The sequence below is a fragment of the Erpetoichthys calabaricus genome, chromosome 7 (assembly GCF_900747795.2).
Source record: "Erpetoichthys calabaricus chromosome 7, fErpCal1.3, whole genome shotgun sequence".
In the NCBI taxonomy this organism is placed as follows: Eukaryota; Metazoa; Chordata; class Cladistia; order Polypteriformes; family Polypteridae; genus Erpetoichthys; species Erpetoichthys calabaricus.
This window is the reverse complement of record NC_041400.2, coordinates 179,796,646-179,821,798: the sequence shown is the minus strand read 5'-3', so window position 1 is coordinate 179,821,798 and position 25,153 is coordinate 179,796,646. Positions and strand designations below refer to the sequence as shown.

Below are 25,153 nucleotides of genomic sequence, written 5' to 3'. Positions count from 1 at the left end.
TATTTAATTATTGGTAACATTTTAGTTTAGGTACTGTAGCAATGCATCCATTAGTCATTTACTCTTACTGTGTGACATTACCAGAGGCTGCTTTTGTTTTTACTAACACTTAGCATCAGTAAAGTGGTTATTCATCTTTGCAATTTAGTCTACTAAACTATTTTCACTTTTGAATGGTCAGAGGTGGCTTAAGAGACACATATTTCTTTTGATATTTCATGCTTTAGTATAAGGCCTGTTAATCCTTAGAATTTATAAGTAATTTTACCAGCATATAAAATGTGTTGTTCCACAGAAATGAAGTACCTATTTACTGAAGCTTTATACATATAATTAAGACCAAAAGAAGCTTTTGCTAAGGTCTTATTACGTAAGAGTAGATTAACATTAGATGCATTTTTACAGTACATAAACTAAAGTGTTGCCTGTTATTTATTTTTCATTCTAACTTACATAAAAAATAGGTTAGTAAAAGAACATAATGAAAATCTTTTCATTTGCAAACATATTTAACCTGTTGTTATGGTTCTGCGCTTAAGCAGGTGCCTTCCGAAACACAAGGCTGTAAGTTTAAAGCACATGCTTTTGTCAAAATTTAACACAAAGCAGGATATTTTGCATACCTGTGTTACCTCTGACAAGAGCATGAAGTAGATATGTCCCACCCTATGTTTGAGAGTGATTGATTCTTTCAAAGAGGGATGGGGCCCACATGGAGTTTCATCCACTACTACTGTATACACGCACACAATCGCTCAATGAGCCTGAACTGGGAGGTTGGATATGCATACAATCGAAAACACCACCAATACTCAGAAAATGCTGCCTGTAGGCAACTACTACTGGCCCTTTTCAAGCACTGCCCCTAAATCTGTGAAAAGTCATTTTGCTTTTAAAGCTGTTGGAACGTTGCTTTCTGTGAAAAGCACAATATCAAAGTTGTTGTTTTGCCCACGGTATAGTAGTTTCTGCTACAAATAATTCCAGATTTGCCCTAAATCACTATTTAGAAATAGAAGATGCACTTATAGATTAATCTGACCTTTGATTAATATGTTCAGAAATACTTTTTGACTTTTAAGTGTTTTATGATAATGCATATAAACTATGAATCTGCAAACAACTTCAGAGAGTGATCCAGTAATACACTTTAAACAATGTAGCAGACTTTGTTTGGTGATTTAGATAGATAGATAGATAGATAGATAGATAGATAGATAGATAGATAGATAGATAGATAGATAGATAGATAGATAGATAGATAGATAGATAGATAGATAGATAGATAGATATTACAAAATAAAACCTCTGCTCATCTTAATATTTGTCTAATGTATTTTACAGACAGTACACATTTCCCAAATTTTTCATCCTACTAGTCCTTAGAGCTACCTAAAATGTTGTCTTAAATTGTACAATTAATCTTTAATCACATCATCCTATGCGATATCACATGTGTTATCACATTTAAAGCAATAGAAGGGTTATGTATATATTAATTGTCAGTCAGTCATTGTCCAACCCACTATATCCTAACTACAGGGTCATGGGGGTCTGCTGGAGCCAATCCCAGCCAACACAGGGCACAAGGCAGGAACAAATCCCGGGCAGGGCGCCAACCCACCACAGGGCACACCCACACCCACATACCAAGCACACACTAGGGACAATTTAGGATCGCCAATGCACCTAACCTGCATGTCTTTGGAATGTGGGAGGAACCCGGAGTACCCGGAGGAAACCCACGCAGACACGGGGAGAACATGCAGGCAAACCCAGGTATCCTTACTGCGAGGCAGCAGCGCTACCACTGCACCACTGTGCCACCCTATATTAATTGTTTCCTCCAGATTCTATCCACTCATTTTAATTTCCACAAATAAAGCTCATATTGAACAACATTCAGTAAATTTCAAATCAATATATAAACAACAGCTCATTAAACATTGTTTATATGCCTTACATTATGATGAAAAAATATTTGCCTCCTGTTTCATTTTTACCTGATTTACATATTTTTTCAAGTTAGCTTAACTGTTTCTGTGGCTTAGATAGATAGATAGATAGATAGATAGATAGATAGATAGATAGATAGATAGATAGATAGATAGATAGATAGATAGATAGATAGATAGATAGATAGATAGATACTTTATTAATCCCAAGGGGAAATTCACATACTCCAGCAGCAACTTACTGATACAAAAAACAATATTAAATTAAAGATTGATAATAATGCAGGTAAAAACAGACAATAACTTTATATAATGTTAACGTTTACCCCCCCCCCGGGTGGAATTGAAAAGTCGCATAGTTTGGGGGAGGAATGATCTTCTCAGTCTGTCAGTGGAGCAGGACAGTGATAGCAGTCTGTCACTGAAGCTGCTCTTCTGTCTAGAGATGACACTGTTTAGTGGATGCAGTGGATTTTCCATAATTGATAGGAGCCTGCTGAGCGCCCGTCGCTCTGCCACAGATGTCAAACTGTCCAGCTCCGTGCCTACAATAGAGCCTGCCTTCCTCACCAGTTTGCACAGGCGTGAGGCGTCCTTCTTCTTTATGCTGCCTCCCCAGCACACCACTGCGTAGAAGAGGGTGCTCGCCACAACCGTCTGATACAACATCTGCAGCATCTTATTGCAGATGTTGAAGGACGCCAGCCTTCTAAGGAAGTATAACCGGCTCTGTTCTTTCTTACACAGAGCATCAGTATTGGCAGTCCAGTCTAATTTATCATCCAGCTGCACTCCCAGGTATTTATAGGTCTGCACCCTCTGCACACAGTCACCTCTGATGATCACTGGGTCCATGAGGGGTCTGGGCCTCCTAAAATCCACCACCAGCTCCTTGGTTTTGCTGGTGTTCAAGTGTAGGTGGTTTGAGTCGCACCATTTAACAAAGTCATTGATTAGGTCCCTTTACTCCTCCTCCTGCCCACTCCTGATGCAGCCCACGATAGCAGTGTCGTCAGCTAACTTTTGCATGTGGCAGGACTCCGAGTTGTGTTGGAAGTCCGATGTATATAGGCTTTACTTCACTTACTTTTACTTTACTTTTACTTTTTTTTTACTTTTACTTTACTTCAGACAATTGATATAAAATATGTGAGATTATGAAGATAAGAAAAAGAAAACTCAAATTACACACTGAGGTATGAAGTTAACTGACACTTCATTTAGCAAGCTAGTAGAAACCTAGTATTAGTATTATGTACCACTTCATATGTTCATGTGTTTGGTAGGTAGCAGCCGTCAGTAGCATAATTTTAAAATGAATGAGGTACAAAAAGAAGCATGAAAAGGAAAAATTGCTTTGACTTGATCTGTGTCTTAAACCACCTGTTTTCTGCAATAAACATTTGTGCTTTGTTTTAAGCATTGCCGAACATTATTGTCAGACAGATGTGCATGGGGGAGTGTTCAGGGCTCTGTCTCAATGTCCACTCAACTACACAAGGTGCAGATGCCCTCTCCTCTTTTTCACTCAAAAACAAGAACATCTGGCAGGACGAGTGACATCACTTCCTCCTCTAACCCAAAGTCTTGTCTCTTCTCCTAGGTCCAAAATATAAGATCTCACAAAGCTGAAAATCTGTGTTCATCCTGAAATTTGTATCTACATGACAAAATTTCTGAAGTTTTAAAAACTATTTTAATATTTGCAGACAGAAAATATATGTTAGTGTTAAAAAGGCTGAGCCAATCAGACCTGCTGACAGTGGAAGGAAATTTGCATGTGATGAGGAAGTGTGTGAGAGCAGTGTGTGCCATGTCTTAATAGAGTTAGCAGCATGATATACTGTAGATATTTACTATTTCCACTTGCTAGAATTCCTTATTGTGTTCACAGACTGAATATCGAAGCTATGTTAGGTTGTTTGAAATTTGAAAAGCATATGTTGAAATTTTATTCAAAGTATGAATCTGTGAGATGCTGAGCTTATGTTGTAGGATTTCAAGTATTTGAAGATTACAATAGTGCATCAATAAAGACACAGAAGAATAATAAAGCAATGCCTGGTCTTACCTGTTCTGTGACTGTGTTCAAGTAAGAAGAGGTTGGGTGCATACACTGATGCAGCGCATTACCACACTCACCGCATGATGAACCACCTCAGGATCACAAATTAGGACCCGAGCACAGCCGTGCAATGGGTGACACCTCGGCACCACACTAGTTCAAATGGAATTGAACAATGTAACATTTTTTACAGTGGCTGGATTGCCAATCCTGCTATCAACACCTGAGTTTTCTCTGCAAGTTGGAGGACCTGCTTGCAGGGTTGGATACAGCTTAACATTATAACGTCATACCCAGGACGGAGCAATTGCAGGTTAAGGGTCTTGCTCAAGGGCACAATGGAGTGGAATCATTTCTGGCATCGACTGGATTTGAACCGGCTGGCGCAGATCCCTAACCTCACAGCCACCACTCTATAAAAAGGCCTTCCCTAAAACATCCTCTGCTATGTTCGGATAGACACTCTGCTGCAAACAGAGCAACTTGATTCTGGGTGCTAAATTATGACTTCTCCTCCTTCACAGTAACATTGTCCATTAAAAAATGTATGTACATTGTCACACACGTGCGATTAGGAGGCAGATAAAGGGCCTAAGTAATTGTAATACTATGCTGGACCAGGGGGTGGCGGAGTGTGCCGAGTGTCTGTCTCAGTCTCTTGTAGACCATTCTTGGGAAATCCCATTAGGTTCCGGCGCCACTGATGGCGTCACTTCCAGTTCCAGTTCCACTGATGACGTCACTTCCAGTTCCGGCACTGCTGATGATGTTACTTCCAGTCCCGAAGACGTCACTTCTGGTTCCGGCTTGGATGACCTCATTTCCTCTCCCAACTTTTAAAACCGCCATCTTACCTCCACTTGATCAGTTCTGTTTTGGACTCTGTTTTGTAAACAACTACCTTTTTCAAACCTTTTGCAGCCAGGAATATATTATTTGGGTGGCTGCCCCAAACCTTTGTGACTATCTTGTGTCGATTTTGTTACAACATTTTATTCAACACAAGCATTAACCTACACCCTGTTATTATGTTTAAGTGGGACATAGTGAATATTGAATATCCTTACAGACAGATTATCTTTCTTTAGTGGTAAAACTAAAGGACAGTTGTTAGCTAGGGCTGTTACAGAAAAATTAATTAAACCTTTCATTAAAATATTTAAGCACAAAACCAAAACTGAAGTACCACCAAAACAAAAATCAAAACCATAATCTTCCCTTAATATTGTTTCTACTGGTTGCTTGAGTCATAATCTTTTGCAAAGTCATTCCTTAAAAAAGAACTGGAAGCACAAGATATCATAGTCAACAGACACAAAAAATGGTGGGACCATTGCACACAACCACACAAAATGGTGGTGATCCGCAGGAAGAAAAAAAAACACACAATATGGCAAAATGATGAAGTCTCGATAATAACAACAGGAAATAAAATAATAAAGCACAAACACAAAAGCAAACTGAAAAAAATAAACTAATGATGCATTTCTGAGATGTATATATCAGTGAACCTCCTCCTGTAGATGTATTTCTTACTCATACCAGGAAAAATCTTTACAGGTCAACACAGAATTTGGAATAAAGGTCAGTCAATCTTTTGTAACAGAAGTAGTTCAAGATTGAATTTAACGGATTATTGATATTGAATTGGAAACTCTTAGCAGCTGAAAAGTATTTTCATTTATAAATAATTTGCTTTTTTTTTACTGAAAAGCAAGGCAGTCCTGGTAAAATGTAGCTTTTAAAACCGTCATTAAGGATGAGAAAAGGTAGCATAAGCTAGTGGGATGAAAGATTTTACAAAATATGTTGCCAGTTGCATTCCCAATAGACATAAATTAAAAGTAAGTGCTAAGGCACCCAAGCACTGGCAGATGACATATATTTTAAAAAGTGTACAATGAATGGCGTTTTGGTCAGTTTTATGGGAGTCAGGAGCAAAATTCATAATTTTACAAAACTTCATAAGTCTTTCTATACAGTAATTTTTAGTGTTTTAAGCCTTTTCTTATATGAATTTTTTGAAACCACTTTATGTTGACACTTAAAAAAATAGCATAAGGCAGGAACTTATAGTGTCATTTTTGTGGAGGCATTTCTTCATTATGGGGGTCTAATTTTGCTATTAGTTCAATGTTATCTATAAACCTTTTGAATAATTAAGTAGTTTATTGGACACACCATTACATCATAAAATATTTTCAGTGTCACATTATATTTAAGTGTCACATTATGTTCAGTATTCATGTCAGCACCAAACGTTAGGTAGTTGCATTCATTGTCCGGCTGATTCATGTATGTATTCCTGACTGTGCATTTGCCATTAACCCCTGTCTTTACACAATACCATTATTCTATGCCACATATGTGCACTTTTAAAATGTTAATGCTCGTCAAAAGAAGCCATTGTCTATTCACAACCATTGAAATGATTCCTTAATAATTAAAGCGTTTGGAGCGGAGGATGCCATCATCTACATGGTACACCGATCCCTCTCCCACTTGGACAGAGGCAGTGGTGCTGTAAGAATTATGTTTCTGAACTTCTCTAGCGCCTTCAACACAATCCAACCTCTGCTCCTTAGGGACAAGCTGACAGAGATGGGAATAGATTCCTACCTGGTGGCATGGAACTTGGACTATTTTACAGACAGACCTCAGTATGTGCGTCTCGGGAACTGCAGGTCTGACATTGTGGTCAGTAGCACAGGAGCGCTGCAGGGGACTGTACTTTCTCCGGTCCTGTTCAGCCTATATACATCGGACTTCCAATACAACTCGGAGTCCTGCCACGCGTAAAAGTTCGCTGACGACACTCCTATCATGGGCTGCATCAGGAGTGGGCAGGAGGAGGAGTATAGGAACTTAATCAAGGACTTTGTTAAATGGTGAGACTCAAACCACCTACACCTGAACACCAGCAAAACCAAGGAGCTGGTGGTGGATTTTAGGAGGCCCAGGCCCCTCATGGACCCCGTGATCATCAGAGGTGACTGTGTGCAGAGGGTGCAGACCTATAAATACCTGGGAGTGCAGCTGCATGTTAAATTGGACTGGACTGCCAATACTGATGCTCTGTGCAAGAGAGGACAGGGCCGACTATACTTCCTTAGAAGGCTGGCGTCCTTCAACATCTGCAATAAGATGCTGCAGATGTTCTATAGATGGTTGTGGCGAGCGCCCTTTTCTACGCAGTGGTGTGCTGGGGAGGCAGCATAAAGAAGAAGGACGCCTCACGCCTGGACAAACTGGTGAGGAAAGCAGGCTCTATTGTAGGCATGGAGCTGGACAGTTTGACATCCGTGGCAGAGCGACGGGCGCTGAGCAGGCTCTTGTCAATCATAGAGAATCCACTGCATCCACTAAACAGTATCATCTCCAGACAGAGGAGCAGCTTCAGCAACAGACTGCTGTCACCGTCCTTCTCCACTGATAGACTGAGAAGATCGTTCCTCCCCCGCATTATGCGACTCTTCAATTCCACCAAGGGGGGGAGGGGGTAAACGGTAACATTATACAATGTTATTGACTGTTATACCTGCCTCTCATTCTCCACCTTGAATTTTATAACTTGCACTGTGTTTTTATCACTCTTTAATTAATATTGTTTTCATCAGTATGCTGCTGCTGAAGTATGTGAATTTCCACTTGGGATTAATAAAGTACTGCGGTGGGTTGGCACCCTGCCCAGGATTGTTTCCTGCCTTGTGCCCTGTGTTGGCTGGGATTGGCTCCAGCAGACCCCCGTGACCCTGTGTTCGGATTCAGCGGGTTGGAAAATGGATGGATGGATGGATGGATCTATAATTTCCCCTTTCTAAATTTTTGTCGAACTGTTTAGATTTTACAGAAGTACAAAGTCCATGATTTGTGAAAGACTTTTCTAAGTTAATTCAGGACTCCAGTTGTCCAATATTTTTTCTCACCATAAGACAGATCTAGCAGGAATTTGTGACACTGAATATATAGATCTACTGGTTCACCTTGCAAATCTGAGTCACATGCAACTGAATTCTGACGTAAATGTCTCGCTGTGTTGGTGTATGTTATCCACTTAGCTTGGATCTCAAAAATTATAATCAGATAAGAGAAATGAAGTGTCTATTGAGCTTTTAACAAATTGATAAATAAAGATGAAGATGTGTTAATTTCTGGACGTTTTTAAATAATTCATTTCCTCTATTGGATCTGAGAACTTTGCTCCCACAAATGTATAGAAGTGATTAATTCTTAAAATGTATGGTATTGGGCCTGTTGATTTGATATTATCACAAACTAGCTGTGCTACCTGTCTAAGACTGAGTCAAATCTAAGTCATCAATGTAAAGCTCATGTCTTTTATTTGGTACTTGAGATGTCCATTTAGTCTGGTATATTTTTCTTGTGTCAGCCTTTTCATCTTCAGATAGAGCTGACTGTTTCTGCTGCTTCATCTCAGTGTTGTTCGTCAAACTGGCCACCCTTTTAGTCAAAGTGTTTTGTTGGGAAAATGCACCAGTGGTCATCACTGGATTGGCCTGGTTTAGCAACTCCACCTTTGTCGTGTCAAGGTTATCTAATGTGCACAATATCATCATTTTCACTCATTCATTGCCCACCATGCAAATTTATCAGTCAGTCAGTCATTTTCCAACCCACTATAGGGACACAGGGGTCTGCTGGAGCCAATCCCAGCCAACACAGGGCACAAGGCAGGAACAAATCCCAGGCAGGGCGCCAGCCCAGAGTTATCAGTCAGAAAGTCGTTACCACACTGCTGCTGCTGGCATATAACATTGGACAATAGAATGCATGTTAAGACCAATTTTCTTATTTTTAGAACCTTATTTGGCATTTTGACTATTATTATTGTTTTTTTAACATTTCTTTTACATATTTTGCCTATTTTTAAACTTTTCTTCCTAACCCTAGCTTCCCAGATGGACTCACAAATATACAGGCACATGCACTGACAATTGTCCTTTTATTAAAGTGGATATTTTTTAAGAACCACCAAAATACATGACTAAGCATAATTACAAACAAAGAATGATAAATATATATAACATGCAAATCTCTTACACTGCAGTGATGGCATTGCCTCTGCCTACACTATATTATAGCTTCTTTAGCATAGCCACTTTAATTAATTTCATGTTTGCTCCTTGACATTGCTGTAAGTGCAAAGGGCAGGATTGAATTTAAGGCAAAAGGAGAGCCAGACAAACATTAAAGCCATCCATACCTTACATTGGTGCTGCATAATCTTACAAATCAGCAAAATTCAAGACTACAACTCAACAAAGCAACATGTAGCAAAGTACTAGAAGATGTGAAAAAGTTATTTTTGATAAAACTAAATATTTCTCAATGTGGAATGAAAAAACAAAATTGTAATAATAAGTCATACAGCATTCAAGAACAACAGGCTCTTCTAAATACTTGTGCTGTCTTAGAATTGAATTAGCAATAGAAGGGCTATGGATTTATCTCAAAATATTGAAAAAGAAGAACAAAGCAGCCAGTTTGTGAAGTTAGGGCTCTTTCAGATAACCTGACTGAAGATTGGCCTTAGGTCAAAAAAGAAACAATCTGCAAATGAGTATGAGTACCTGCAGATGATTACCGTACCTGCTCTGGTTTGATGGGCTCGGTTGTTGTAAAGATGTCCGTATACGGCTGTCTTTCAAATACTCGGTCCAGGACCTCTAACTGCTGTTGTGTAAAGAGATCTCCACGCATCTGTTTCCGCAGAAAATCCCTGCCTGGATGCGAGTGACCATTGGGAATTGGTGACTCCTGCAGACCTTTAAAAATGAGAAAAGAGGTACTGTGTTTAATCAGCCTAAGCTAAGTAGCGTTTGTTTAAGCAGAACAAGAACTAACTAACACATGTAGAGCGGTTTCAGGAGTTACTTTTTTTTGTAAAGTCTTTGTGCTCAACATCAGTTGAATCATGTTAGACAGAAGAATTTCTCCAATGAGCAAGTGATCGTTTCTCCTGTACAAGTAAAAAAGTAATATTCATCATATTACTATTAAATGATGCTGTTTAAAACCTTACTTTAAGGCTTCTCATAGAAAACATTTTAGGCTGAATTCATAAATATCTAAGAAAAGGTTTTTGTTTTTCTGGTATTTTTTTGACAAAAGAACAGGTAATCCGTTAGCTTTATTCTTAAAAACTTGATTTTATGCTTAAACACTGCCATCAAACCTTTCTGTGATCTACGATTCCCTTGCTGAGGCAGAAGCAATGATGAATGACCTCATCATCTCTTTTTTCTTTGCTTTCTTCCTGCCTCATCCACCATCTCAATCACACGTGTGGAAGCGAGAAAATAGATTTTGGGCCCACTGTGCTTTTCATATGTGTTTGTGAGTGCAATATGATATCTAACCTCCCTGGAGCTCTATTAAAGCAGTCCCCAGTTTCAGAGATCCTCTCTGCATTTCTATACACACACACACACACACACACCATTTCTGTGGAGATACCTGAAGGACTTAGTGACAGGCATGGTCAGGCATATACTTTGAAAGGGCTGTGTTACTAAAACTAGGAAAGGGAAATGATAAAAAAAACCCTCTCTGGGAGTGACAAGTGCTGGAGACTAGCAGTCACAGTTAAATTAAGCTGTATGGTTGATAAAAGCTCTCATTTCATGACATTCATTATTCAGCCCCAAAGGAGTAATTTGTTTGATTTGTCCCTATAAATAAATATCTTGCCAACCTTCAACAGTGAGTTTGAAAATATCATTAAAGACTAAAACTGTGGCCAAATTAAGATTCTGCTGTGAGGGGCGTAATCTTAATTTTCTGGATAATAAACTGTTAAGTTAAAAAGAGTTTTCAGGAGAAAAATACAAAATCACACCCTGGACAGAACACATTCTTTTTAGGCAATGCACGGCATTGTACAATATCAATAACTGGTTTTAGTCAAAATACAAGACAAGCATGCTTAAAAAATGCTGTATTTCTGAATACTGCTTAGTTCAATTTGATTAATCAAAGTTTATTTTTTGGAAATTAAAGTAGTTAGTAAATCACCCACTGAAAACATTAATCATGAGGTGTTAGCCTCTACTACAGAGTGTAGACTGAATTGCTTCCACCACTGATAGACAAAAGCACTAAATATCACTCACTCTCTTGATCTAGCTTTATAACGACCAACAATTGCATGTATTTTTATTTTACTTTTAATTTTTAGTTTTATTTTTCTAAATTGACACATTATGTTTTATCATTACTTAATTTTTAAGCATTTCCATAAACTGTACTACAGACAAACACGATTCTCTTTAATTGTGTCAATCTAAGAAAATAACCTTTACTCCATTTAACATTAATTCATTTTACAAATGTAATCAAAGTCAAAATGCTCCAGAAATTATATGGTAAATAGAATCCCAGTTATCCAACTACTATAATGATTTCCTCTTATTTTCTCCAAGCCCAGATTGACATGTGTATTGACTTTTTTGTGGCTTTATTCTCCATTGCAATCAATGCCCTTTAATAAGACATATAACAAAGTGTTACATAAGACTGCCAAAAAGAGCATGAAGAAGTATGTATATACAAATCGACTGCACAATACATTTCTTTGGCTTGACTTGAAAATAACTGCAATTTTTTTAACTTGTAAGACGGACAGGTATGTCAAAATGCTTTATAACTCAAATAAGTGACTGAAAATGTTTTATTACTCTGTCAGTGAGAACGGTTCCCCCAGAATTGGGAGCAAGGCATAGGACTGAGTGGATTAAACTAACATTCAGGACTGCAGGAGGTGGAAAACAAATTTGGAATAATTAACTTGTATAATGTAGAAATGTATAAAAATTCACATAAACTATCGCTGTACTAGGCTTTGAGCCCAGGTCAATGGAATTATGAGTCAGTAACATTAATGACTGTACCATCTCTTAGTTTGATAGTTTACAGATAAAAATAATGTACATTTTAACAAAAATATTTATTTATGTTGTGCACTGCTGCTATGTGTTGGTTGTGGTATTCAATGTGAAATTAAAAACTGACAGTTTTAATTCAACCTGCACTTCTCCCCATTTCATCTGAAATATATCAAATGTGTTTTGATTTAAAATCAAAGCAAACAATTTTTGACCTTAAGTTGTTCCTATTATCACATTATGAGTATTTCAGTGATGCGCAAAAAACAAAGAAAAAAGTGTGTCACCACGTATCGCTATTTATGAAGGAAAAGCACTCACAAAAGATTATTATAATACCTCAAGTTGCCGCTGCACTGTAAATCAGTGCCCAGACGACACAAGAGAGAAAAAGATAAATCAGAAGAGATTCAAAAATACTTTTCATTTTCTGCAGATATATATCAAGCCATTTCAAAGACTCTGATAGAGTCTTGGCGGAGCCTCCATTACCCTGCCTAGGCTCCTAGAGTCAAGGAGGCAGACGGCACTAGATTATATTCCACTGGAAGATGGTCACCGATATATATGTGATCTCCAACCTCTATTGATTGACCAATTTCACGAGCAAAGACTGGTGAAATGAAGCTGAAATGAACATCATGCTTTAACTCATTGAACCTATCAGGCCCAAGTTAATCTCACTGTCCACTCTTTCTGATAGAATTCAATTGATCAATCATGTAGCAGTGATAGTACCATTTCACCGGCTTATTGCTTCTTCATTTCAAAGCTTGACCTGTTAGATACACCAGGAGATCTCTGCCGCTCCTTGGATATACAAAGATCAGCATGCTCCAGATAAAGTGAGTCTGCCTGTTTATACTGGAGAGCCGGCGCTCAATAAAAACTCTCTGTATTTCGTATTGATGGTAATTATCAAGTATGTTCTTTTAAAGCCGCTGTCAAAAAGGAAATTTTGCAGGTGCAAAGTTTAAATCATATGTTTTGTGAAGTCATTACATAGACAAAATTATTATGCCAGCATAGTTTCAGTTTATTAATAATGGTCAGATCACAATCTTTTATTTCTTTTAATAAAAATAATAATAGTAATAATAATTCATTGCATTTATATAGCGTTTTTCTCACTACTCAAAATACACTTTTATCACCATTCCAAATCTGCTCACATTAAAAACAATAAAAAATTTATTTAGGCTTTTTGCTAATAGTAAGTACATTAGCAGAATGTTGCTATATTTTATTTTAAATTCACATTCTTTTGGAGAGTGTTGTGTGTGTTCAGTATGCAAAGTGAAATGAAGACTGACTGATCCTGGATACCATAGATTTATGAATAAAATGTAAAAATGCTTGTCTAAAATATGAAACATACTGTAGATGTCACTAACAAAAACGTACTGGAGGTTGCAGTAATTCAACAAATACATTTTGTAATCTATACATATTTGAGCAAATATATATATTAAAAAAATTAAAGTAAAAAGCTTTCAATTGAAACATAGTACAAACTACATAACCTGTTTTACTCCCCTAAAATAATCTATAACAAAAAATGTAACATTTTTGAAATTGATTCTATACTGTGGGTTCTAAAGATAACATTAATTTACCCTTCTATAAATACAATAACATAACATTCTTAGACTTGGTGAATCCAATTTACATCTTTACTGTAACTGAGGCTGTTCTTACATTTTTAAATGCACAGTGTTACACACTAGTAACAAAGTGAAAAACACAAAATGACAAGTACTAAAAACTAAAATATAATATTGAAACAAACCTCTCCATAATACATTAAAGTAGACTTTTAGCTTCGCAAAGAAATTTAGACTTTATTGTCTACATGCAGTCTATTGTAGTTTTTTTTGACAGTTTTATAGATCTTACTTTGGCAGATGAGAATTAATTTGGAAGCAAAAATAAAGTGACTGAGGCAGCACGAAGGAGCAGGGGCTGTCATTGCTGCCTCAAAGATTCAGCACCATGAGTTTAAATCATGTGCCTGCGTGCTTGCATGTTCTCCTCTTGTTTTCAGTTTCTCTGATTTTCTGCTCATATTCCTAAAGATGTGTGTGAGTGTGTTTAGTGTAATTGGCAGTTTCAAATTGTATTTTTCTGGATATGCGTGACTGCAGACTGGCACTCCATTTAGCTCTGCTGCCTGCCTTGTGGATGATACTACTGAAATAGGCTCTCACTCCCCGTGGCATTGAATGGACCTGTTAAAGCCCATTGCGGCACTTCTTGTGTGATTTTAGGCTATACAAAAATAAATTGTATTATAATTGCATTAAGTTGGTTTGGGAATGTAATGCTGTTAAGCTAACTGAATGATATTTATTTAATATTGTATGGTGCATAATTTTTATACATTAACCAGCAAACAAAGATCTCAGTTCATGACACTCTTGTTCTTTCCATTTTGCCCTAGAACACAGAAACATGGACACTAAAACAAGAAGACAACAGAAAGTTATACGTTTTTGAAACGACAATACTTAGACAAATCCTAGGTGAAGAAGAGACCGTTTACAGGATGAAAACATCAGGCACTCACTTGGGATCCAGTTTGATGTAATATTTAAGATCCAGAAGAGAAGGCTGATGCACATTGGACATATAATACATATGGCAACAGACAGAATTCCTCATGTCATGAAATATGGTCATATTCACAGTAAAAGACCCGCAGGAACACCTAAGAAGCATCAACTTGATAACATCACAAAGACTGTAAAGTAATATATTTGTCAATAGTGGAAGCTGAATGACTGCTACAGAATAGACAACAATGGAGAGTCGCTTGCGCTAAAGGAAGGAAAAAGGTTTGATGCATATTAAGTTTATGTAAAGAACTGAACATTATTAGCATTTGCTGCTAGCTGTCCACAGCTTAATAGAAGATGGACACTGTGGTTTTGCACTTTTGGCTTCATTTTCATTTTAAATTTAAATAATAAATAATGCAATATCCATATGTATATAGTTATCCAATGCTCCAAAACAAAGTCATTCTAGATAACAAATACATTATTCAACAAATCAGGTCTTTACCATAATAAAATAAAAAGATTAATTAACATTAGTGAAATACAACACTTTGTTTTTCTGGTGGGATTATATAACTCCAAAAGACTTTTAAGTTTAGCTAGCAAAGAGGCAACTTAGCTCTGTTTTTCACCTCAGCCCCACCTGTTACATTTTCACTCACTGTCTCCTGATGCCCCACATCCTGTTAAGAACCTCTCCATGTTTCTTCCAACTTATTCTTTGTTTTTACTTCCTGGAAAAAGTCAATTTAAGGAATACCTTAGGTTTTTGCATTCTTTTTCCATAAAACGTGATGATCTCAAGCACACTGGAAAGCTATAGTAAAGCCTTCCTCTACAAATAATAGTGCTGTTGACCCTTCCTGGCAGACCATTCAGACCAGCTACCAGGAAACAACACCTACACAAACACATGCTGTGGCAATTAAACCATTCATGACAACAGACAGATGGTTTATAGTTCTTTTATGCATTGCTCTTAAATAAATTTTAAATGCATAAACAAACCGTATACTGCCTAGAGTCCATTCCTGGTAAGTGTGAGGTAGACTGTAACATTAAACGTGTATGGGTAAAATTGATCCATGTAATAAGTGGGATGCATGTGTAGTAGGGTCTGAGTTCTGTGGTCTCTTTAAGCAATTTGGATTAGGTGAATATGAAGCTGCAGCCATCAAATTGAGGTGTGGCTTGTATCTGAAATTTCAAATGGGCAGCTTTTAGCATGACAGGCAGTGTCTGTCTTGGGAGTTTGTTGTCGAGCTGTGGATGGTATGCTTTGGCTAAGACAAGGAGGCTGCTTCTGGGAAAATAACATCAGTGCTTTCCAGTGGACAATAGAGAGGAGTCGCTGTTCTCTTAGTTTTTAATTATTCATTGTGTCTTAAATTAGGAAGTACTCTTGCCTGCAGGTCAGTTGGAGTTAATATGTGGAGACTGAACTGAATTTGAAACACTTCTCTTAAGCTTTGGTTTGAGGATATGGACACTTAAGTCTGGATTTCTTTTGGTTGGGTTTTATTACGTTAAGTTTTAAAAATTTTCTTGTGTTCATATTAAGTTATTAATTTGTTATTTACTGTATGTACAGGTAGTTTGTTTTTTAGTTTGATTCATGTGCATTTTTAACCCTTTGTAAACCTACCTCTGATCTGATTGTTCATGTTTCATCATATAGGTTTTATATCAATTAAAAGAACATAACAATATTAATTGGTGTCTTGATTTGAGCATCCCCTGGCCCTGTAGCAAGCTGTTTTGGGGGAAAACTGTGTTTAGGGTGTGTTAGTCAGAAGTCTTGTGTTCAATTCAAAAAGTGACTCTCATGAGGTTTTAGGCTTCCTATTTATGTACATGCTGATAATTCAGGAAGTAACTATTGTCATATGTGTGCACTTAGGGGGCAGCCAAAGGGTCCAAGTGAGTGTGAAGTAATAAAAGATAAGGGACTGGAACAGAGCGCTAACACCTTTCTCCCTTTTTTAACAGAGCAACAGAAGATTAACCATTCTTTTCCATTCCAGTCACACATGGTACCATATTTTTATCCTCATTATAAAAACACCACTTCCGACCCACCTCTGATGACATCACTTCCAGCCAGCCATGATGATGTCACTTTCCAGGTCACCTTTGATGACATCACTTGTCATCACTTGTGCAATTCACACACCTAGAAACTGGCAGTTGTCTACTAGTAAGAGGCCACAAGATTTTACGTTAGATTAATAAGTTTGACAGTATTAAAGTCCATTGAGCTACTAAACTTTCACAGTGTAACAACATGCAACCCAAGTCCAGCAAAAATCCCTACAATAATAATTAATCACATTTAATCTAGCACTTTTCTAGCTACTCAAAAGTGCCTTATATAAACAATAGGGAACCACTTCAACCACCATCAATATGTGACATCCACCTGGACAATGCGACATGAGATATTTTTGCCACATATAAACTATTAGGTGGTGAAGGGTGAGAGAGATTAGGATTAGGATGATTAGGGGCCAGAATAGACAAGGCCATGATAGGCAATTTAGCCAGAATATCAGGAAACACCCACTCTTTTAAAAAAAATGCCCAGGGATCTTTTATGACCACAGACAGTCATGACCTTGGTTTTATGTCTCACCCAAAGGACAGCATAATTTTTTCAGCACAGTGTCCCCATCACTGCATTGGGGCCCCCTACTGACCTCACCACCATCTTTTACAGCATCAACCCAAGCTTTTATGCTTGGCTTTCCAGCCAAGTACTGGTCGGACCCAAACATGCTTAGCTTTAAGTGGATTATTTCTCAGGTGGTATGGATGTATGATAAAATTTATATACCCTTTTTAAATTATGTTTAGGAGAATAAATCAGTTGGATAGGTTGCAGGACAAAGGTGCATGGTGACAAAAGCACACAAGATAAAGGATTCTGGTTTGACTGTGCAGATGTGCCCAAGTTCTGTGATGGGGCACTTCCAGTTGTAATCTGCTAATGTGGCAGTTGCGTTCACTCCACAACTGCTGCAACTTGCAGCATTTTCATTTCTAGTTGTTCCTCAGGTATCTTTGATATGGATGTTCCAATTAGAAAATAGCATTCATTCAAGTTTTGCTGTTAAAGATGTCAGAACTGTGGTGGCAATGGTGTCATCTAGTTTTGAGAGTTGTACAGAGAACTATTTTTATATCTTCATACTGAAACATGCCAAGGGAAGTTACAATTAATTATAAAAAAAAACAGTAGAAAGACATTGAAATGTGCTATGTTGATTAAGTTTTTTTTTCATTTCATGTATTGTATTAAATTGCAATTGCAACACCTCTCAATTCAAAGCCTAGAAAACTGTTTGCATATTGTGGCCGTTAACTATCTTCTCTTCTATGGCAGTTTCTGTTTTCTTCTTTCTGTGCACAGGAGGCACACATTTTTGGGTTGTCAGCCTTTTTAACATTCAATGCATGCACTGCCTATAATTAAATTCTGACAAGTCAAAATTATTGATTTCATAGAATTCAACTTTGAGATATTTACAGTACAGCATATTTGGAATAGTCATGATGAGAATTACAGATACCTGTAATTCAGTATTGACTGTAAAATAATATTTCAGTATGGGATTGAGAAAATTGTGCCTATTATTTAAACATCCTGCATAGTTCAATTTAATAAAGCAAGACAATTTCTACAGCTCTTCCAGTACAATAAAAGAACAGAAAAATGAAATAAATTACTTTCATTATTGTAGATGTTATGGCATTATAGTGCAAATTCAGAAATAAGAAATATGATTCATGCCTGCTTTGGGTCAGGGATGATGAGACAAATCTTAGCTGGGAGTTACAACTATTTTAAGTGTCAGAATCTCACAGTTGACTGTATGGATCGGAAACAACATCACAATGAATCGCTGGCTAATAAAGGTACCGTACATAGCCCTGTTAAAGAGACAGAGTCTTCATATTCATCATAAGAATGCTTGATATAGGAGGCCATGAACATGCAAGGAGAACAAAGAAGTTTCACAAAAACAGTACCAGATACAGTTGAAGCAAATCAAAATTTAGATAGTTTCAAACACTGTCCCTTTGGCTGCTCCATAACAGTGACAAAATGCAGTTCTGTATGTTCATTTCTAAATAAAACTTAAATAAACTCTAAATAAAACTTTTTAAACTTCCATCCTGAGCAGACATAAGTGAGGTTCAGCTCATAATGCTGTTTTGAAGCATTAGAAAGACAATTCTGATGAAATAATATCTAATGCATTAGCAGCTGTACACAACTCTAGAGGTGTATAGTTAGTCAGTCTGGTGAAACAGCATATTTTACTGCTTAAAATAATTTACATACACAAAATTGGCGCTGCCTGTTGGATTTTTTAATCCAAAGGAATGCTTATTACAACAACAAACTAAAATGTGATGAACGCAGCAAGAGCAAAAACTTGAACAAAGCTAGTCAGGTTCAATTGTTAACTCTGGATGAGTCTGCAAGCATAACATCTGATTACACATGCGTGATGCCATGAGAGCTACACTACAAACACTGTTTACACTGTATTACAAGAACTTTGAAATAAATGGATAAATCTTCATTTGAGAAGTTTAATTTCACAAAGGTGCAGTAGTCTTAAAGTGGGGACAAATGTAAGAAGGGAGAGGTTTAGTAATATAAAGCATCAGTAGCTTGTGACATTTGAATTTTTAATTATTTGTTTTGTCCTTTAAAATGCTACTTGTTAGCAAAAGTTTACTAACCAAAATGTGTTTCTGTATGTTCTGATGTAAAAACAAATCTCCCAACAGCAAACCGCATAAACCTGACATGGTGACTTTTTGACAAATCTAATTTGAAAAGTGTGCTGTTACAAAAGCAGCTTCATAGAGTTTTTGTAGATGAAAATCTTGACAGAATGCATATTAATAAATCAATGTGTTTAATTCAAGCATGCTAAAAGCATCTGTAATTTTAATTTTGACAAATGGCATCTGAATTGCCAGTATCTTTAATGGAAATTATTCAAGAAATTACTGGGGAAAGTCAGTTTCCTTGAGTCAAAAATGGATAATAATTTTGACTAAAGAAAGTGCAATTGTCAATAACTACAGTATATATATATATAAAATGCTAAGGGTTGTTTCCATCTATTATCCAATTACTCATGAACTACTGGGGCTACAACCTTGACCTTGGTCTTAACCAGAAGCTTATGACTATAGATGTGACTAGAGGCCACCTGTGCAAAATTATCAAGGTTCTCATCTTTCTAACAGCAAACTGCATAGGAAAACTGATCAAGAAGGTGACATGACATAAGGATAAAGAAGAGAATTGACATAATTTCAGAAGGCAATTATGTGATAGGAAGAAGATAAATGACAAGTCCGGCATCTGCTGCGCATTGCGCATATGCAGTGTGGCAACCTGCCAGTACTTGTGAACTACTGGAGCTGGAACCTAGAACTTGGGGGGATTGGGGGTCAGAGTATTTCCTAGCCTAATAGAGAAATTAGCACAGGAAATCAAATGTCAAAATTTTGCCATATACACACCACATAGCTTCAACCCTAAGAGGTAGACCTAATTCAATGAATCTGCTCGATTGTTTTTGAAGGGTTGGTTTGTTTATTGTACATTCCACAATTACAAAATAAAACCTCTGCTCATCTTAATATTTGTCTAATGTATTTTACAGACAGTACACATTTCCCAAATTTTTCATCCTACTAGTCCTTAGAGCTACCTAAAATGTTGTCTTAAATTGTACAATTAATCTTTAATCACATTATCCTATGCGATATCACATGTGTTATCACATTTAAAGCAATAGAAGGGTTATGTATATATTAATTGTCAGTCAGTCATTGTCCAACCCACTATATCCTAACTACAGGGTCATGGGGGTCTGCTGGAGCCAATCCCAGCCAACACAGGGCACAAGGCAGGAACAAATCCCGGGCAGGGCGCCAACCCACCACAGGGCACACCCACACCCACATACCAAGCACACACTAGGGACAATTTAGGATCGCCAATGCACCTAACCTGCATGTCTTTGGAATGTGGGAGGAACCTGGAGTACCCGGAGGAAACCCACGCAGACACGGGGAGAACATGCAGGCAAACCCAGGTATCCTTACTGCGAGGCAGCAGCGCTACCACTGCACCACTGTGCCACCCTATATTAATTGTTTCCTCCAGATTCTATCCACTCATTTTAATTTCCACAAATAAAGCTCATATTGAACAACATTCAGTAAATTTCAAATCACTATATAAACAACAGCTCATTAAACATTGTTTATATGCCTTACATTATGATGAAAAAATATTTGCCTCCTGTTTCATTTTTACCTGATTTACATATTTTTTCAAGTTAGCTTAACTGTTTCTGTGGCTTAGATAGATAGATAGATAGATAGATAGATAGATAGATAGATAGATAGATAGATAGATAGATAGATAGATAGATAGATAGATAGATAGATAGATACTTTATTAATCCCAAGGGGAAATTCACATACTCCGTTATAGATGCATGTACTGTAGGTAACAGTCAGAAAAATTACACAAATATTTGATATTTCTTTTGTTTGTGATCAAAACATGCTATTCTTTTGGGTGAAAAAGTTACTGTTCTCATTGTGACTTCAATGAGGATTAAGTAAACATGTTTGAAAAATATTGCTACAAATCAACCCTGACTGCTTCTGACTAACTCAGGGCCTTATGATCAGAGTGCATTCATCAGCAACAGTTTGTAAAGAAGTGATGTTCTACAATAAAGTGAAGTTTCAGAAAATGTACAGTAAAACTGCTGATCAATCTGAAATGGAAGGGAGCAGCCATTTGTAAACCTCTGTGGCTCAACTAAACCACAGTTAGAATCAAATTTTCAAAATCTAACAATTTCTGGAGAGTAGCCAGTCTTCCCTTATGTTTCTGATTTGTTAAAACGTCCCCATGAACAAGGAGCAAAATTCTGTGCAAAAACTTAATAAATTCAACAACATTTGTGTCAGGTCAGGATTTTCTCCCTTCTGCCAAAGTCAGTGCTTATGATTCTATGTACAGGAAGACATTTTTCAAAGTAACAAGGGTAAACCACTACTCACCAATAATAACAGGAGTGTTTACCTCTAGTTTGCTAAAAGGTACCTGATGACCCTCAACACTTCTGGAAAATTGCCTATGGACAGATAAATTAACAGTGGAACTCTTTGACCAACATGTGTTCTTTTATGCCTGGATAAAAGATAGTTTTGCTTTTTGCAGTATGACATTCATCCCGAATGTCAGGCATGGCTGTGGGTAGTGTCATAGGACTGCTACCTCATGCAGAAAGACAATGACTGGAAGCACACAAGCAAATTAAGATTCAGTAAGAAGGGCTGAAAAAATTTTGAGGTTTAAAATAATACTAATAATCTAGTCAAAGACCAAACTTAAACTCCACTAAGACACTGTGGCAGGACCTGTAGCGAGCTCATGCTGAAAAAAACACACAAATCAATGAATTATTACAGTTCTGCAAGGTGGATTGGGGCAAAATGTCTCAGCAGTGCTATGTGCCTTTGACCAATCACTACAAGAAATGACTTGTTGCAGTTGTTGCTGCTGAAGGTGGTTCAACCAGTAGTTTTCTGAAAAGGGGTAAATTACTTTTTACAAAGGGTTACTACACTTTGAGAATCAGAGCGTATTCACTGAGAGTAGCCGGCGGTAATTCAGAAATTAATAACTGAAAAATTCTTTTGTTTATGACAATCTACTTGAGCATATGTTTGGCTACCTTTATGTTAATTAGATATATTAGATATACAGTAGCCATGTAATCAACAAACAGAGATTTGAATCAATTGATATGTAAGTCGGGCAGCACAGTGGCACAGTGGATAGCGCTGCTGCCTCGCAGTTAGGAGACCCGGGTTCACTTCCCAGGTTCTCCCTGCGTGGAGTTTGCATGTTCTCCCGCGTCTGTGTGGGTTTTCTCCCACAGTCCAAAGACATGCAGGTTAGGTGTATTGGCGATTCTAAATTGTCCCTAGTGTTCCTGCCTTGTGCCCTGTGTTGGCTGGGATTGGCTCCAGCAGACCCCTGTGACCCTGTGTTAAGATACAGCGGGTTGGACAATGACTGACTGATATGTAAGTCCTCCAACTAATTTAATATACTTGAAAGCAGATACAGAATGCAATTTTCACAGATGAAAACATCCTTAATATGCCAATCCCTAACTAAAACTAAACAATCGTGCACAATAGGATATCATCAAACCTCGCAAACTCACAATATATTGCCACTATTGTAAAATATAATTTGATCTATTAAAGAACAAAAATAATCATCCTCTGAAAATAGGGTAAGAAGTTTCATTAGTTTGCAAAACAATAGAATTTTTTCAAATACTGTAAAAATAAAAGAAAAAAAGCTTTCCAGAGATCTACAGAGGTCTTAACTTAATATGTCCTTGGACTACTGCAGACAATAAGAGATCTCACATTACTGGTGTGGCGTGTAATACGTGAGATAACATGGCATTTTATATTTTCATATTTTAATTCACAAGGGTGAGACATAAGATTCTAGCAGCTGATTAATAAATGTGAGTATATTTTTATGGAATACAAGTGTGATTGGCCCCAGGAATTGCACAGATTTACCAGAACAGACAGATCGCTTCTGAAAGTACACAGCAAAATACAAATGTATAAAAAAGATATTTACTTTGTATGAAAAACTGCTATTTCATTGCAACGGCAATCTTCAATATGCAAGAAAGCAGTCTTGATCCTACCTTAATTCTGAATTGCTATTTGAGTTTATTACTCTTTCTTTTCCAAGGGTTTGATCTGCCTTGTAGCAGTTTAAGGTCCTGCTTAAGGATAAATGTCTTTAAGTGAGGTGCACAAGTTGTTGTAGAAAATAAGTTTTAGTGATTGTATACTTTAGTAGATTATTTTACTTAGTTCATATAATGTAATGTCCCGAGTCCATGGTCATTTTCAAACCACACTATTGTTACAATATATTTCGGCAATAAGCATTTTTCTGGAATCCTCTATACACACACAGACACACACAAAACACCAATTAAAGTGCACAGTAATTTGTACCTTCACTGTACCAACTAAGTTAAGGTACATTGCAAATGAGAGCCTTCCACCATGTCAATCGATAATATCAATAGCTAACAGCTGAAGCTTTTTTTGACCATTAATGTTGTGAAAGTCTCACCACATCAGAAATACCTACTGCATTCCCTTTGACTTTTTGCAAATGTCCTACAAACACAGATTCTCTGAGGAGCTTCAAAAGCATTAGCTCCTGTCAGTGATAATGGTGGCAGTGTCACCAGTTAGCTTTCATTTTTTCATTGTATTGCAGATGGGAGTGGTTAATATTTGATTAACAACACATACCACCATTTTAACTAATAGTCCTTTCAGTAACTCTGTTACTTCAGTGTACATGTTCTAGATAATTTCTGAGTGAATTGATGAGTGCCGTAAAGATCAAAATACTGTATATGCTGTCATGCATGCGCATTGGAGGTCCTCCTCATGTGCTCATTTGATGTATGTGATAAACTGCCAGGGCAAGAGGGGGTGCTGTTTCTAACATTCTCTTTCTTTCTCTCCCCACAGCACAGAGAAACCGCTCAGTGAGGGCACTTAGCCCTGTCCGTTCCAGTTTGTGCATTATAAGAAGCCTGGCTGCCATTTGCACTAAAAGCAAACCGCTGGAAGGAACTCCAGTGAACAACCCTTATTTGACAGCCAAGAGCCACTTTACTGTTGTGCCCGAGAGGCTGCTTACAGTACTTTACATTACTTTATTGCCAAAGAGTCATGATTTTGTTTGGGCTTTAGTTATTAAATGGGGTAACCTGGTTGGTGTTTCAAGTTTTCCTTTATGGTGTCATTGCTGCACCGGCCACACTGCCTACACTGCAGTCTTACCCATTGTGCTGAAATTTGCAAGAGTGCTTTTAGTAAAACTGTGTGTACTATACATTCAGCTCAGATAATACTTTCCTCTTTTGAATGGAAATGGAGTTTTTTATGTCTGCAACATCAACCACTGTTTACAGAATCCTTTGTATTAGGATACTATACCAAAATGTTTTACATGTACAGTATATTTTATAGTATATATGATATTTCACAATTACAGACAGGATCAGTAATTTATTCAGGACAAAAAAGAGCAGATTGACTCACTTTAACATCCAGTTCATTTAAATTAACCTGAGACATCCAATGTTAAGGTTCAAGTTACTGACCTAGTAAAATGTAGCAAAACAGAGATAGGAGTCAAAATGAAGAAATCATAAATGAAAAGTGCAGCTCAAGATTCCAGAAAGACATCATGGGCAAGAAACAAAAATCATGTTAAATTGCAACTGAAATGTAAAAAATGCAAGTGAAAATGGCAATTCATGGAACTCAATAAAACAGACAAGGTCGCCGAAAAAAGCACCTGACTAGGAAACAGCAGTTTATTAATAATCCACCCTCCCTGACCCTAATTGGATTGTTATTTAATAACCCAGCAGTGTCCAAATGTTGTTTCATGGGCCTATACTGGATAATCTGATTGAGAGGTTTCACTGGAGAATCTACTGTGTATTGTTTTCGCTATGTTCTCTTCTTGTGTGGATAGAGCAGATGATA

The 25,153-nt window shown here is 37.2% G+C and overlaps 1 protein-coding gene across 4 annotated transcripts in view; it reads right to left on the bottom strand.

Annotated features, from left to right (window-relative positions):
- The window catches only part of pax5 (paired box 5), a 262,678-nt gene that overhangs the window by 126,279 nt on the left and 111,246 nt on the right, over positions 1-25,153 (bottom strand). For all 4 annotated transcript variants that reach the window (XM_028805784.2, XM_051930047.1, XM_051930046.1 and 1 more), the window contains one exon: positions 9,631-9,806. In XM_028805784.2, coding sequence (XP_028661617.1) covers positions 9,631-9,806 — 176 coding nt within the window. The remainder of the gene's footprint in view (positions 1-9,630; positions 9,807-25,153) is intronic.